This window comes from Panthera uncia, unplaced genomic scaffold (assembly GCF_023721935.1).
Source record: "Panthera uncia isolate 11264 unplaced genomic scaffold, Puncia_PCG_1.0 HiC_scaffold_1694, whole genome shotgun sequence".
NCBI classification, from domain to species: Eukaryota; Metazoa; Chordata; class Mammalia; order Carnivora; family Felidae; genus Panthera; species Panthera uncia.
Genome location: NW_026058354.1, coordinates 1 through 13,647, shown reverse-complemented (window position 1 = coordinate 13,647; position 13,647 = coordinate 1). Strand labels below are relative to the sequence as shown.

Genomic DNA, 13,647 nt, shown 5'->3' with positions numbered 1-13,647 from the left:
AAATTTAAAAGACGGCACAGGAAGGTAGCGAACAGTCTGACTAGGCCTGCTGCCGTGTTCTTCAGGACACAGGGCCCCCGAGACGCTCCTCATGGGCAGGATTCCTGCAGACAGATAGCACCTCCCTAGCTGTCTGGCTGGTGCCTGGCCATCTCACCTAGAACCTCAATGTGACTTCTTACGGAATCTGGCAAAATGGTTCTTTAGTTCTCTTGGAAAAATAGGCAGAGAACGCATCAAAGAAAGCAGAAGGTAATGTGAAATACAACGAGAATGAACACACAAAGAGAGAATGAGGTCTTCTAAATTGTAGAAAATATTGTAGGGCCATGGCGATCGAAGGGGGGTGGATGGCCCCAAGACATACATAAAAATTAACTGAGGGGCGCCTGGGTGGCTCAGTCGGTTAAGTGTCGGACCAGCTCAGGTCATGATCTCACCATTCGTGAGTTTGAGCCCCACGTCCGGCTCTGTGCTGACAGCTCAGAGCCTGGAGCCTGCTTTGGATTCTGTGTCCCCCCCCCCCGCCCCTCCCCCATTCATTCTCTCTCTCTCTCTTAAAAATAAGCATTAAAATTTTTTGTAAAAAATTAACTGAAATTACTCTAATGCACACAAGAACATACTAAGTATTAAATCAAGCATAACCAAACTATGGAGGTAGGCAACATTATTTAACAAATTATGTTAGCCTAATCGAGGTAGGGAGGAAGTAAATTTTATTCATGTCTTAATGTAACTACTTAGCGTGTTTAAGAAGATAAATGTTATTTCAAAACACATAACGACTAAACAGAAACAGATCATAATACTGTGGCCATGTGACTCCCTTGGAATTGCGACAATTGAATTTCTGCAACAGACAGGACTGTGCCTGAATTCCAGACCTCTGGGGAGCGAGCGAGGGCACACACATGAACTGCATAGCTAAATCAAACACGGGAGACAAGCGTCACCAAAATAAACACAAGTGAAACTTGAAGAAAAGATGATTAGGGCAAAAATGACAGACAGCTGACCTCTACCATGTTCGAGAGTTCGCAAAATCAGACTTAAAAGACTCCCAATGACTCAAAAGGTAAGTAGCAAAGATTATGGTCAGATGATCTGCACCTGAGAAAAAACAAATTGCAAAACAAGTCTAGAAGAATCACTTCGCCTTCCCAGCAGCCAAAGGCGGGCAAATGGGACAAGAGGAAATCTCACGTACACCTGCCAACAGAAAATCTGTGCAAACTCAGGGCTCATGAGAATGTGAGGAAACGCCTTCATATGCGGCTGGTAATAGAAAGGAGTACAATTCCTTCAAAGGGCAACGGGGCAAAACCTATGAGAACCACAGAACGTCCACGGCACGTAAGTCCATTGGCAAGAATTCTTAAGTTAGTTCAAAACAGAAGGCCGTATGTACCAAAGCTCTCACAGCCGCATCATTAAAGATCGCAAAGACCTGGTAAAGGCTCAACAGACTTGGGGTGGGAACACCAGGGCGTGTTAACTTGGCCTTCTGGCCACTAAGCGAGGCCACGTCCACCTGGCCCGGGCAGTGAGGGTACACTCACCTTCTCTTGCTACTCAAAAGGAGTGTTTCTTTCTTTCTTTCTTTTTTTTTATTAAAAAAATTTTTTAAATGTTTATTTTTGAGAGAGAGGGACAGAGTGTGAGCGGGGGTGGGGCAGAAAGAGAGAGGGAGACACAGAATCGGAAGCAGGCTCCAGGATCTGAGCCATCAGCACAGAGCCCGACACAGGGCTCGAACTCACGAATCATGAGATCATGACCTGAGCTGAAGTCAGATGCTCAACTGACTGAGCCACCCAGGCGTCCCATTTTTTTTTAAATGTTCATTTGTTTTTGGGGTGCCTGGGTGGCTCAGTCGGTTGAGCGTCCAACTTCAGTTCAGGCCATGATCTCACGGTTTGTGAGTTTGAGCCCCGTGTCGGGCTCTGTGCTGACGGTTCAGAGCCTGGAGCCTGTTTCGGATTCTGCGTCTCCCTCTCTCTTTCTGCCCCTCCCCTGCTCATGCTCTGTCTCTCTCTTTGTCAAAAATACATGAAAAAAAACCATTAAAAAATATTTACTTTTGAGAGAGACAGAGAGAGAGCAGGGGAGGGGCAGAGAGAGAGAGAGAGAGAGAGAGAGAGAGAGAGAGAGAGGGAGAGATCTAAAGCAGGCTCGCACTGACAGCAGTGAGCCCGATACGGAGTTTGTGAGATCTGTGAGATCTCGACCTGGAAGATCATGATGAACTGATCTCGAACTGTGAGATCTTGACCTGAGCCAAAGTCAGAGGCTCCACTGACTGCCACCCAGGTGCCCCAAAAGGGGTGTGTTTTTAAGAAAGTGAGTCCTCCGTTTTTTAGCTGGGAGAAGAGGGAACTCAGACCTAAGAGGCACCTTTCCCAGAGTGGGAGCCACGGGGTATCCTGTGCATAAGCGTCCAGGGCTGAAGTCCTGTGAGCCCTGGGGGAGGTTGTCCTCAAAATCTGCCCGGAGAAGGAGGGCTGCCGCCTGGTGCCACAGCTCCCCGGAGGCCACCACAGTGGTCTGAGCGTCGCCGGCCCCAAGCGTGCTCCAAAGATGTCCACCAACACAATGACTGATGAATGGCTGGGTCCTGGGAGACCCTGGGAGCAGGGTGAGCACTGGGCTGAGGGTCAGCAGTAGGAGGGGACATCTGCTGTGACACCCACTGTGCTGCACCCCTACCTCTCATCACTCTCACCACGCGCACCCTGCCCCTCAGTGTAGACGGCCCTGGGGGGGCCGCCTGTGAGCGGGCTCCGGGGAGCCCTGTGTGAGCGAGCCTGGCCCCCCGGCCCCGGACAGCAGACTCCTGTCTGCACAGCCTGGACGTGTCTGGGGTTTTCCTGGCCGTGGGGAAGTGGGGAGTCACAGCAGCGTGTCCAAGGCGGAGGCGGGGGTGGAAGGGATATGGCCACAAGTTCCCGTCACCAGGACACGTCCCACCTGCCCGCTCCGCTCACAGCCAGGATCTGCTTAGTGTTGCCCGGCCGCTGACCTTTCACACTGACACACAGGCCTGACTTCATCCCAGACACGTGTCTGGGGAAGCATCTGTGCCCTCTCCCGGGGCCAGAAGGACTCGGGCGGTGGACATGAAGGGAAGCCGAGGACAGTGCCGTGGCCCCTGGGTGTGGCCAGCGGAAGCTTCTGGCTTCCCCCCACCGCAAGGGGGATTGCCTGGCTTGTGGCCTCTGCAGACACATTTTTCCAGGAGCTTTCTCAAGCAGGAAGTGGGGTTCCTCCTTCCCACTCCCCCAAACCTCCAGGCCAACAGGTGGACAGGCACAGGCCCTCTGACACCGTCACGAGAACCCTCCACGAGGCAGGCACACGGTTGAGGCAGCTCCGGACCGAAATGCTGCTGCTGTCCGTGAGGGCTCCCCGCCCCCCCAAGTGAAGACAATTCCTCTGGCTGCCGGGAGATGATGTGGCTGGGACAGGGTGGGGCTGCGAGCCACCTGAGGATCTCCCCCGAGCGTGTCCCTATGACACTTCGTGTCCTTATGACTCCTCTCCCGCATCTGCCTGCCCAGGGCTGGCTCTGCAGGCATGGTGGAGGACAGTGGATTTCCAGACCTTTCCACCCCCTTACCTTGCTCTTCTATGGGCACAGATCTGGGCGCACAAAGCCCGAGACAAATCCTTCCTTCTCCAGTACACCCTGCTCCCACAGCACTGGTCCCACTGGCCCGGCCCTCCGTCTGCTCCCCCAGGACAGCGGCGGCTGAGCACCTGACACAGGGTAGAAGGGCCTGTCAGGCCTCTGCCTCCCTCCCCCCCAGAAAGGCCCCCTTGTTGCTGCTGTGGGGTCGTGCATACGGTATTCCCCCCGCCCCCAGCAGCTCTGCTAAGACGCCCACCTAGGTGGGGGCCTGAGGAGCTGTCTTTGAACAGGGTGGACAAAAAGGGTTCCCCCCCTTTCCTCTGCCCACACGGCAAACTGAGTCCCGTCATGCCTCCCTGTCACAGCCTTGGCCTAACAAATTCCAGGGGTGGCGCTGGGAGCTCCGGGCCCAGCTTGGGCGGGGGGTCCTTGGTCCTTCCCTTCTGCTGCTGACACCAGCAACACGAGAACGTCCCACCCTCCACGGCTGGGCACCAAGAAGGCTGGAGGGGAAGGTACCCGGCAAGCAGCTCAGAGGTGCGCAGAGCTGTGACGGACCACGGCACACACCCTGGCCCAAGTGCGCCCTGGAAAGCTGCGCCTGCACCTCTTGCCCGGCTGAGGCCCGGCCGGGCAGCAGGAGGCAGGGCCTCGGCAGAACCAGCCTCTGCAGGGCGAGCCGGGGCACGCAGGCCTCCGGAAGTCAGGATTCCAGCGCCCGGGCTGGGGGCTGTGAGCGTGTGCTCTGGAGACACCTGAAGGACTCCCCCCGACCCAGGCGGCCAGAGGGGTGGGGGATGGGCACCTGTGCCGGGGCCTCTGGGGGCCAGGGCAGGCGCACGGCCCCACAGACCCCCGAGGGAACTGGATGGAGCCCCGGGAGCTCCCAGTGGGTGGGACGCAGGTTCTGGAGAACGGCCTGCCGAGCACCCGCGGCATGGCCCATCCAGGCCATGGCGAGAGGGGCCGAGCGCAACCAGAATCCCTCGGAGGACACCAGCCACTGCCCCAGAGAGACCTCTGTGATTTCAGAAAGATGCCTCCCTTTCAGTTCCTGTTGCAATTCAAAACTAAAGCAGCTGTCCCGATATCACTGCTGAGTCCTGAAGAATTTCCTGCCTCGGCGATTTTGAGGGAGCCACAAAGAAGGCCCTTTGTTCCAGAGGCACAGAGGGAACGGCAGCCGCCCTGGGAGAGACCCCGCGGTGGGTCAAGGGCCCTGTCCGGGGACTACAGTCCCTAGGCGGGGTGCCCATGGCAGAATCCCCAGCACTGGCCGGGGACACATGTATTCTGTGTCCTTTGCTTAACACACCGGGCCACTCCCCACTTGGCAGGGCTGGGGACCCCTCCTCGGAACTGGCCAGTGGGCCCTCTGTGCCCAGCGCAGGGTCAGCACGGCGGGGAGGGATTCCCCAGGGAGGCGGGCCGGGGAGACCGCGTGTGCTGAGGCGACCCGCTTCGGGGCAGGCACAGGAGGGGCGCCTGGACGGGTATGAGGGTGAGGTTGGTTCTCCGATGAAAGATCATGGAAGTTGCTACACCTGTTTCTCTGACATCTTTCCTGTGAACACCGTGATGCCTCAGAGCCCAAGGGGGGCAGCGGACAGGGCTCCCGGCCTCCCGAAGCCACCAGCAGTTTTTGTCTTGGGGGGGTGGGGGGGCGGAAATCCCACATGCGGGGACTTTAAAAACAACCAGTTTCTACTTGAGTTCCTCATGTTGGAGATTCTTCTCCTTCTCTGTTCCGCTCTTTCTCTCCCTCCCCAAAACCCACAGGAACCTCTCTGGAAATGAGAGTTTCTGATGACACATTTTCCCATGTTCTCTGTAGCTCCCCAAATTAGATTATCTTCCCAGTTAATGCTCTAAATTACATTTCCACTGGCAGACCAGGCCTGCAGTTTAATGAGCTGGCCCCTGGGAATCACGGGCTGGGCCCGCCCTGCGGAGCCCATCTGCCCTGAGTGGGCCTGGTGCGGGGACAGGTCAGACACCAGGGGAGCCTGAAAAATCCCAGGCATCTCCAAACAAAGGACCCAGGAGCAGCCCCAAGCCAAGCTCCCACTGGAGGAGCGGGGGTCGGCGTCCGGGGCCATGGACCCATTTACGTGCAGAACATGCTGGACAGCCCTGGTCCCAGGGTCAGCTCCATGCTGAAACAAAGCAGACCCACAATTCCACAGCAGGTCACTGTCCTCTTATTGGAATGTGGCCTGAGTGCTCTTGTGAGCCCTTCGCTTTTTCTTAAGAAGTTTCTATCTCTGAGCCAAGAGGCACAGTGCTGCTGAGAAGTACTTTGGAAATAACCCAGTGTTTCCATCTAAGGTCCTAAGTGAAGCAGGGTTGAGGTGGAGCTGGGAGCCTGGGAGCCAGAGCGCCAGCCAGCACGAGCCGGCCCCCCATGTGCCCGCAGGGGACCTTCTCCACGTCTCTCTAGACCCTGCATGCTGGGGAAGCCTGCCTCTCTCGCATTTGTCACCTGGTGGGAAGGCACGTGTCCTCGGCAGCTGCTTTAAATCCTGACTTCAGAGTAGAATCCAGAACTTCCCTCTGCCGGATCACAGTCACCTGCGGGCCCAGCCCAGTTGCTACGACAGCCATGACCTCAGGCAGCAGGCACTGGGGACCTCTGGCCTCCTGACTTTCGGGGTGTCCACCCCCAGCTTTAGGCTGGGCCCGGATCTCAGGCCCAGAGACCGCCCGGTTCTGCCGCTTTGATCCCACCGACATCGCCAGCTGCGCTTGGCTGAGGGAGGGGTCTTTCCCAGCACCTGCCCCTTTGTCCCACACCTGCCTGGCCTGCAGCCCTCCAGCCTGGGCTGGGAGAATTCCCCGGGACCAGCCTGTCGTCTGGCTCTCCGCCTGTGGGCCCTCCACCTCGGGGTCCTGCTCGTCTGCTGGCCACTGTGTTTCTTCATGCTGATGGGTCTCCGGCCCGTACATGCAGCTCTCCCACTCCCGGCCGTGCCTGGTCTTCTCTCTGGGTCCTTCCTCTCATCTCCACCCAATCATTCGGACAAGCCTGCCTGCCCCAGACCTCTGCGGCTCCAGGGGACTCTGGAAAGTCTGCCCTTGGCTCGAGAACCAGACTTGGTGTCCCACTGCAGACGGACCTCACCAGGCCCCCTGGATGCTGGCAGGGGCTCAGATGGCCACGAAAGGCCGTCATTCACCCGCTCCCCCCGCCCACTTCTGTGAAGACAGAGCATCGCCACACCACCCTTGAGAACCAGGAGGGAGCCATCTCGTGCCCCTGGGGAGAGTCAAGAGCTGAGACTCTGGACCCCAAGAGACCTTGCCAGCTGTGACCCTGGGCAGACAGAGTGGGGATTACAAGTGTTCTGCCCTCCCGCGGCTGCTGCTTACTTCCGTGAGACGACACGTGTTAACCGATTAACACGGTGCCCAGCACACCGTAGGTGCTTAACAAACACTAGCTGTAACAATGTGGTAAGTGAGCAGTCGGTAGGCAGTGAAGTCCCATTGGCGGTTCTGGAGAAGAAACTGATGTCGCACAGGCAGGCAATATGAAGAAGGTTTGACACGGACTGTTTATGAAGGTGCAAAGCGTAGAGGGGCATTACATAGAACAAAGTGGCATCTCCACTCACTGGGGGCAAAGGCGGGCTCACTAATAAACAGGACAACTGGGCAGCTCATCTGGAGAAAGACAGAATTCGCTTGTGGTTCGCCGCAGAATACAGTCCAGATGGCTCGGCGACTGAAGAGAAAACACGGGGGATTCCTCTCGAACCTCAGTGTGGGGAAAGGCTTCCCAGCCGTGACTCAGACCCAGGGGTGATAAAACACTGACGCACACAGCTGGATGGCAACAAGATGACGGGGCAGCAGCGACATGGGAAACAGAGTCAGAAGACAGCTAACAGGCGGGGAGAACACATCTCACGTGTGTTGCAGACAACGGTCCTAATGTCTCTTCTAACATAGAGAACTCTTCAGGGGCACCCGGCTGGCTCTTGGTCTTGGGGTCGTGAGTTCGAGCCCCACGCTGGGCATAGAATTTACTTAAAAGTAAATCCATTTAATAAAATAAAATAATTCTTTACAAAGGACCAGAAACTGGGAAAGGACACGAACAAGCATTCACAGAAAAGATCGATGAACGGCCCTTAAACTTCCAGAAGGTGAACTCGTCGCTGGAGGAAGGCGACAGCGTCTCTCGCGGATCGGGTGGGGAGGACGCAGGCCTGACCACGCAGGGCGCCGGCCGGTGGCGGGGAAGCTCCCTCACACACCGCCAGTGGGGACGCCGAGGCCGCAGCCCCTCTGGGGGGACACAGGCAGTGCCTCCCAAAACGTGCTCTTGCCTCGGACCCCGTGGTTCTGATGCCAGGCGGCCACCCTGGAGGTACAGCTCCAGCAGCAAGAAGGTGCAGGTGCTCGAGACTGTGCCCTTCCACGCTATCTGAAATCAGAAAATACCGGGGACACCAAACGCCTCTCCACAGGAAAGTGCTTGGAAGACGAGGCGAGGCGGGGCGCCCGGGCGGCTTCGTCGGTTGAGCGTCTGACTCTCGCTCTCGGCCCAGGTCACCATCTCACGGCTCGTGGGTTCGAGCCCCGCGTCGGGCTCTGCGCTGACAGTGCAGAGTCTGCTTGGGATTCTCTCTCTCCCTCTCTGTCTGCCCCTCCCCAACTCGTGCATGCACGCCCTCTCTCTCAAAATATTATCCAGCTGTAAAAATGAGTGAGGGAGTTCTCCATGCACTGGTAAGAATTAATTTCCAGTATACGCTGTTAGGTTAAAAAGAAAAAAAAGGAAACAAAACCAAAGTGCAAAAAGAATATCTATAGTAAAATACACTCCACGTAAGAAAGGATGCGAGAGAAAAATTCGTATACCGGCTGACCTGTGCAAAAGAAATACAAGGAGGACACAGAAACGAGAGAGACTGGTCGCCCACGGGGAGTGGGTGGCGGTGGGTGGGCGTAATGGGCCAGAGTCTGGATGAGGGGAGACGACGCTTCTCTGAACCCACCTTTGAGAACAGCTGTGACACAAAGCACAGTGTGACGGTCGGTTTTGTGTCAGCCTGGCCGGGGGACACCCCCCGGTTATTCAATCTCACACCAATCTGGCCATTGCTGGGGAATTTCGGAGACCTGCTTCCCATGCATTGGCTTTAAGGAGGTCATCCCTGATAATGTGGGGGGGCCTCATCCGGTCAGTTGAAAGGCCTTACGTTGGGGCAAGTTAAGAAACTCTGCCCCCCCCCCCCCCCCCCCCCCCCCCCCGGGCTACAGCATCAGTTGTGCTGGCCTGGCCTGCAGATTTTGGACTTGCCAGACCCTCCCCCCTCCCCAGTCGCATAAACCATAAACCGATTCCTTGAAATCAATACTGTTATTACAGTAACAATATATAAATATCGTTGTTATTCAGCCTTCCCCCCACGGAGGCTCCAGGAGACCTCACCCATGTTTTCTCTCAGGGCTTGTAAGGTCTCCCTGGTTACACGTGAATTCCTGACATGAGAGAGAGAGAGAGAGAGAGAGAGAGAGAGAGAGAGAGAGAGAGAGAGTGTGTGTGTGTGTGTGTGTGTGTGTGTGTATCTTGGCTTCTAAACGACATTCTTTTTTCTTTTTAACAAGTTCCATAGTTTGGGTTTTTTTTTAAACTTTTTAAAATGTTTTTATTTATTATTTTTGGGAGACAGAGACAGAGCACGAGTGGGGGAGGGGCAGAGAGAGAGGGAGACACAGAATCCGAAGCAGGCTCCAGGCTCCGAGCTGTCAGCACGGAGCCCGACGCGGGGCTCAAACCCACTGACTGTGAGATCATGACCTGAGCTGAAGTTGATGCTTAACTGCCTGAGCCACCCAGGCACCCCTAAATGACATTCTTTTTTTTTTTTTCACATTTATTTATTTTTGAAAGACAGAGCACAAATCGGGGAGGGGCAGAGAGAGAATGAGACAGAATCCGAAGCCGGCTCCAGACTCTGAGCTGTTGGCACAGAGCCCAACGCGGGGCTCGAACTCACAAACCGTGAGATCATGACCCGAGCCGAAGTTGGGTGCTCAACCGACTGAGCCCCCCAGGCGCCCCTAAACAACATTCTTTAATAAAAGAAACCAGGGCTTCCTTGAAGAAACCGCTGCTTCTGGGGAGTGGGGAAGGGGGCAGAAAACGTATACGATGATCCTGGAAAATCTTGGGGTACCAGAAAGTAAGGAGGTGCTCAAAGAAGGATGGGCAGGAGGGTGCGTCAGAAGGACACAAAAGCCAGTCTGATGTTGCTCCAAAGGCCTCGCTGGGACCATTTAAGGCCCCTTGTGCTTACCTCGGACCCACCCGGATAATCCGGGATAATCTCCCCAAAGTCACCTGCTCAGCAACCTTAGTTCCATCTGTAATCTACTTCCCCTTTGCCATGTGACGTTGTGTGTACTAGGTTCCAGGGACTAGGACTCGGACCTCTCTCCAGGCTCTTATCTTGCTGACCACAGACCTGGGCCGGCAGGCCTCAGCTGACGTGCTGACATACCTTTCCCATGAGACCTTCTGCTTCCAGCTCCCTCAAATATCTTGATTTTCTTTTTAAATAAAAGAATGTCCTGGGGCGCCTGGATGGCTCCGTCGGTTAAGTGTCTGACTCTTGATCTCAGCTCAGGTCATGATCTCACAGTTTGTGAGTTCAAGCCCTGTGTTGGGCTGTGTGCTGACAGTGTGGAGCCTGCTTGGGACTCTCTCTCTCTCTGCCCCTTCCCTGTTTGCTCTCTATCTCTAAATAAATAAATAAATAAATAAATAGATAGATAGATAGATAGATAATAGATAAATAGATAAATAAATAAATAAATAAACTTAAAATGTCCTAGCAACGTCACCCTCAGCCCTGCCTCTATTCCCTTTTTGTTTTACCCCGCGGCTCGAAGGATGGAAAACCTTCTTTGGCCTGACTGATCGTTACTCCCGTCTGTATCCAGAGAGCTACTGGGGACTGCCTGTGGTGGCTCCCATTTCTAAGACCACGTCACCCCTGCTTCTTTGGGAACACCACTGGCATTACCCCATCGGCTGCTGAGCCACCCGTGTGCAGGCCATCCGTACCAATCCGTGGTCACTTACTCAAGATAAGCGGGGAGAGTGCTTTTCTTTGGGGACCCCACTGTGTCCTCCCTGAATCGTATTAACGTGCCATCTTTAATTTAAACACAAATCCCTCTGCTGAGGCAGAAGGCCAGTTAGCCTAAAGCACAGGCTGTTCTGATGCTAGCACCTGCCTCCTCCATCATGCTCAAGTTCTGGCTCCTGGTCCAGAACACCAAGAGCCTGGGCCCCCGGTGGGGAGAGCCCCCGACCCCACTGAGGAATGCCTGGGGCCCTGGATAAACCCAGCGAGGCGGGAAGAAGGGCCCTTTGGCAGGAAAACCGAAGTCACAAAGGGGAAGGGGCTAATTGTCAGCTGTCTTCGGTGGGGGTTCACAGGTCATGAAGGGTCGATGAAGCTCGGAGCCCCAAACAGGGTGGGAATAACAGCCTCAGCCTGACCACGGGGACCGAGGGAACCAGCGGAGCCATCCCTGCAAGCTGGGGCTCCTGCCACCGAGACTCAGCCCCCGGCCACTAGACGGTGCTCTCTGTTGTCCCCCGCACGCCTGCACGTGGATGGGCCACGAGCGTCTCAGCTAGACATGGCCCAGACGGAACCCTCCCTCCCGGAGCTCCCTCTGTACAAGGCCCACCATCCGTCCCGGCCTCGGGTCATTGTGGACACGGCCTCCCCCCGCCCCCACTCGCTTATCGCTGGCGCCCTCCTTCGCCCACGGCCACATTCCACCACCATAGACTTTGGCGAAGAACCCCTCACCGCGGCCGCGAGCGGGCTCCCTGCACCAGACCCTGTGGCTCCCGCCCCAGCCATGTCCCTCCCGCCAGGGGCCACACGACACTCACTTGACGGTCTCGCCCCAGTCGCACCACAGCGTCTTCCCGATGGCCTCCATGTCCACCTGGAACTGGGTGAGGCAGAGCTCCTGGAGGAGAGCGCCAGAGTTGGCGTCCCGGCAGGCCGTGGCCATGAGGAGGTGATGCACTGCAACGAAGGGCCCAGGGGACTGTCAGCCTCTCTGGGACCCACCCACCCTCCCCTGCCTTCCCTGCACACCCTCCCCCGCCTCCCCCCCACCGCACACCCTCCCCTGCCTTCCTGCACACCCTCCCCTGCCTCCCCCTCCCCCCATACCCTCCCCTGCCTTCCTCCTCCCCCTCCCCTGCCTCCCCCTCCCCCTCAGCTGACCACGGGGACCGAGGGAACTAGGTTCCAGGTTCCAGATCCTAGGTTCCCTGCCTTCCCCCTCACCCTCCCCTGCCTCCCCCCCACACCGCACACCCTCCCCTGCTTCCCCCCACACACCGCACACCCTCCCCTGCCTCCCCCCCATACCCTCCCCTGCCTCCCCCGCCACATCCTCCCCTGTCTTCCCTGCACACCCATCCCAGAACCCGCTTCCACATAATCCCTGGAGAGGGAGCCTGTGGCTCATCCATCACCGCAGAACCCAGCAAGGTCCCTGCCTGCTGACAGTGGGTCTGACGGCGCCTCCCAGTACTCCGTGGGGACGAGGCCAGGACTGACCGTCACAAGCAGCACCGGGCCTGGGTCTGATGCTCATGCACCACTCCATCCCTCGCACCAACCCCTGATGCAGTTCCCCACACCCCCACTTCATACATGTGCAAACTGAGGACCCCAGGACCAGACACATGCTCCTCCCCTCAATGCCACCAGGCCTCTGGCCTACGTGGGCCAGAGTGTGGGGTCCGGGCTGCAGCCCTTGGTCCCAGGAACAGCCTACAGGCTGCAAGGAGCTCCCTGCTCCCATCCCCTATGTCTGGATGCTCACCAGTTACAAACCAGGCTGACAAACTGTGATGTGAAATGTGTTTTACCCTCCTGCTTAATAAATACGAGCTCGAAAGTAAAAAGTTAAGGGAATGCACTGCCCAGATCAAAATTCCCTCGTCCCCCCTGAGCCCACAACTGGCTCTGGTGGCTGCTGGGCAGGTGGGGAAGACTGTCCCCCAGGTCCCCACCCCTAGGCCTCCCTCCTCTTCCTCTCCACGCTGGCCATCTGCTTTCTCCGCCTCCCTAGGGAATAGTGCAGGGCCAGGGTGGGAGGTCCTTCACATTCCCTCTTTGAGGCCCAGCCCACCTACTGCCCCCCAGGCAATGTTGGCCCTCTGCCCCCAGGGCACCCCAGCCCCACCCCTACCATCACGGCTTTGCCAAATCCCTGGATGGAGACCGCAGCTGGGAACCCAGGGTTGTACCAGGAATTCTTGGACTCCTTGCTGGGCCTCATGGACATGTGTGGACACTCAGCTGACCCTTGCAGCCCATAAGGCCGCAGGCGGGAGGAAGAGCTCACCCGAGGAGAGGCTGGCAGCCCTCAGGGCAGGTACACTGGGTATGGAGTTCTGGGGTCCCTGACTCTGAAACATGGCCTAGAAGGGGGTGTGTACTTGAGTGGGCTCGCCCCACGGCCCCTCAGACACCTGCCCCCTCTGCCTCCGTCTTCCAAGAATAAAATGCAAAGGAAACGGTCCTCTGGCCTCTACAATGCACAGCACTGCCCAAGCTCTTCACACCCACAGATATCTTGGAGGCAGGTCCTACTGTGATCATCAACTTACTAGACGGGAAACTGAGGCTTTGGGGCTCAGAAGCAGGCCTAAGGACCCAGCACCAGAAGAGGTGTAGGTTTGACTGAACTCAGCTAATGCCCAGTCCCAAGGTGTTGGGGACTAGGCAGGAAGCTGGGCAATATAGTGGAGGGCCTGACCTCTCTTTCACTGCAGACCTGGAGGAGAAGGCAGAAGATGAAGACAGGTGTTGGGGGTCATAGATGGGGGTCATGACAGCAGGCTGTGAAGTGCCATTTCAGACTGCAGCTTCAGGGGGCTCAATGGAGAGTTCCTGGATGGGTGTGTGGGTACATTGGTGGGTGGACAGACGAATGGATGGATGGGTGGGTGGATGCACAGG

The 13,647-nt window shown here is 56.8% G+C and overlaps 1 protein-coding gene across 2 annotated transcripts in view; it reads right to left on the bottom strand.

The window, feature by feature from the left end:
• Positions 1–11,699, bottom strand: part of LOC125917317 (receptor activity-modifying protein 1-like) — a 36,341-nt gene extending 24,642 nt beyond the window's left edge. For both annotated transcript variants that reach the window (XM_049623552.1, XM_049623551.1), the window contains exon 1: positions 11,556–11,699. In XM_049623552.1, coding sequence (XP_049479509.1) covers positions 11,556–11,680 — 125 coding nt within the window. In that variant the 5' untranslated portion in view covers positions 11,681–11,699. The remainder of the gene's footprint in view (positions 1–11,555) is intronic.
• Between the last annotated feature and the right edge of the window lie 1,948 nt (positions 11,700–13,647).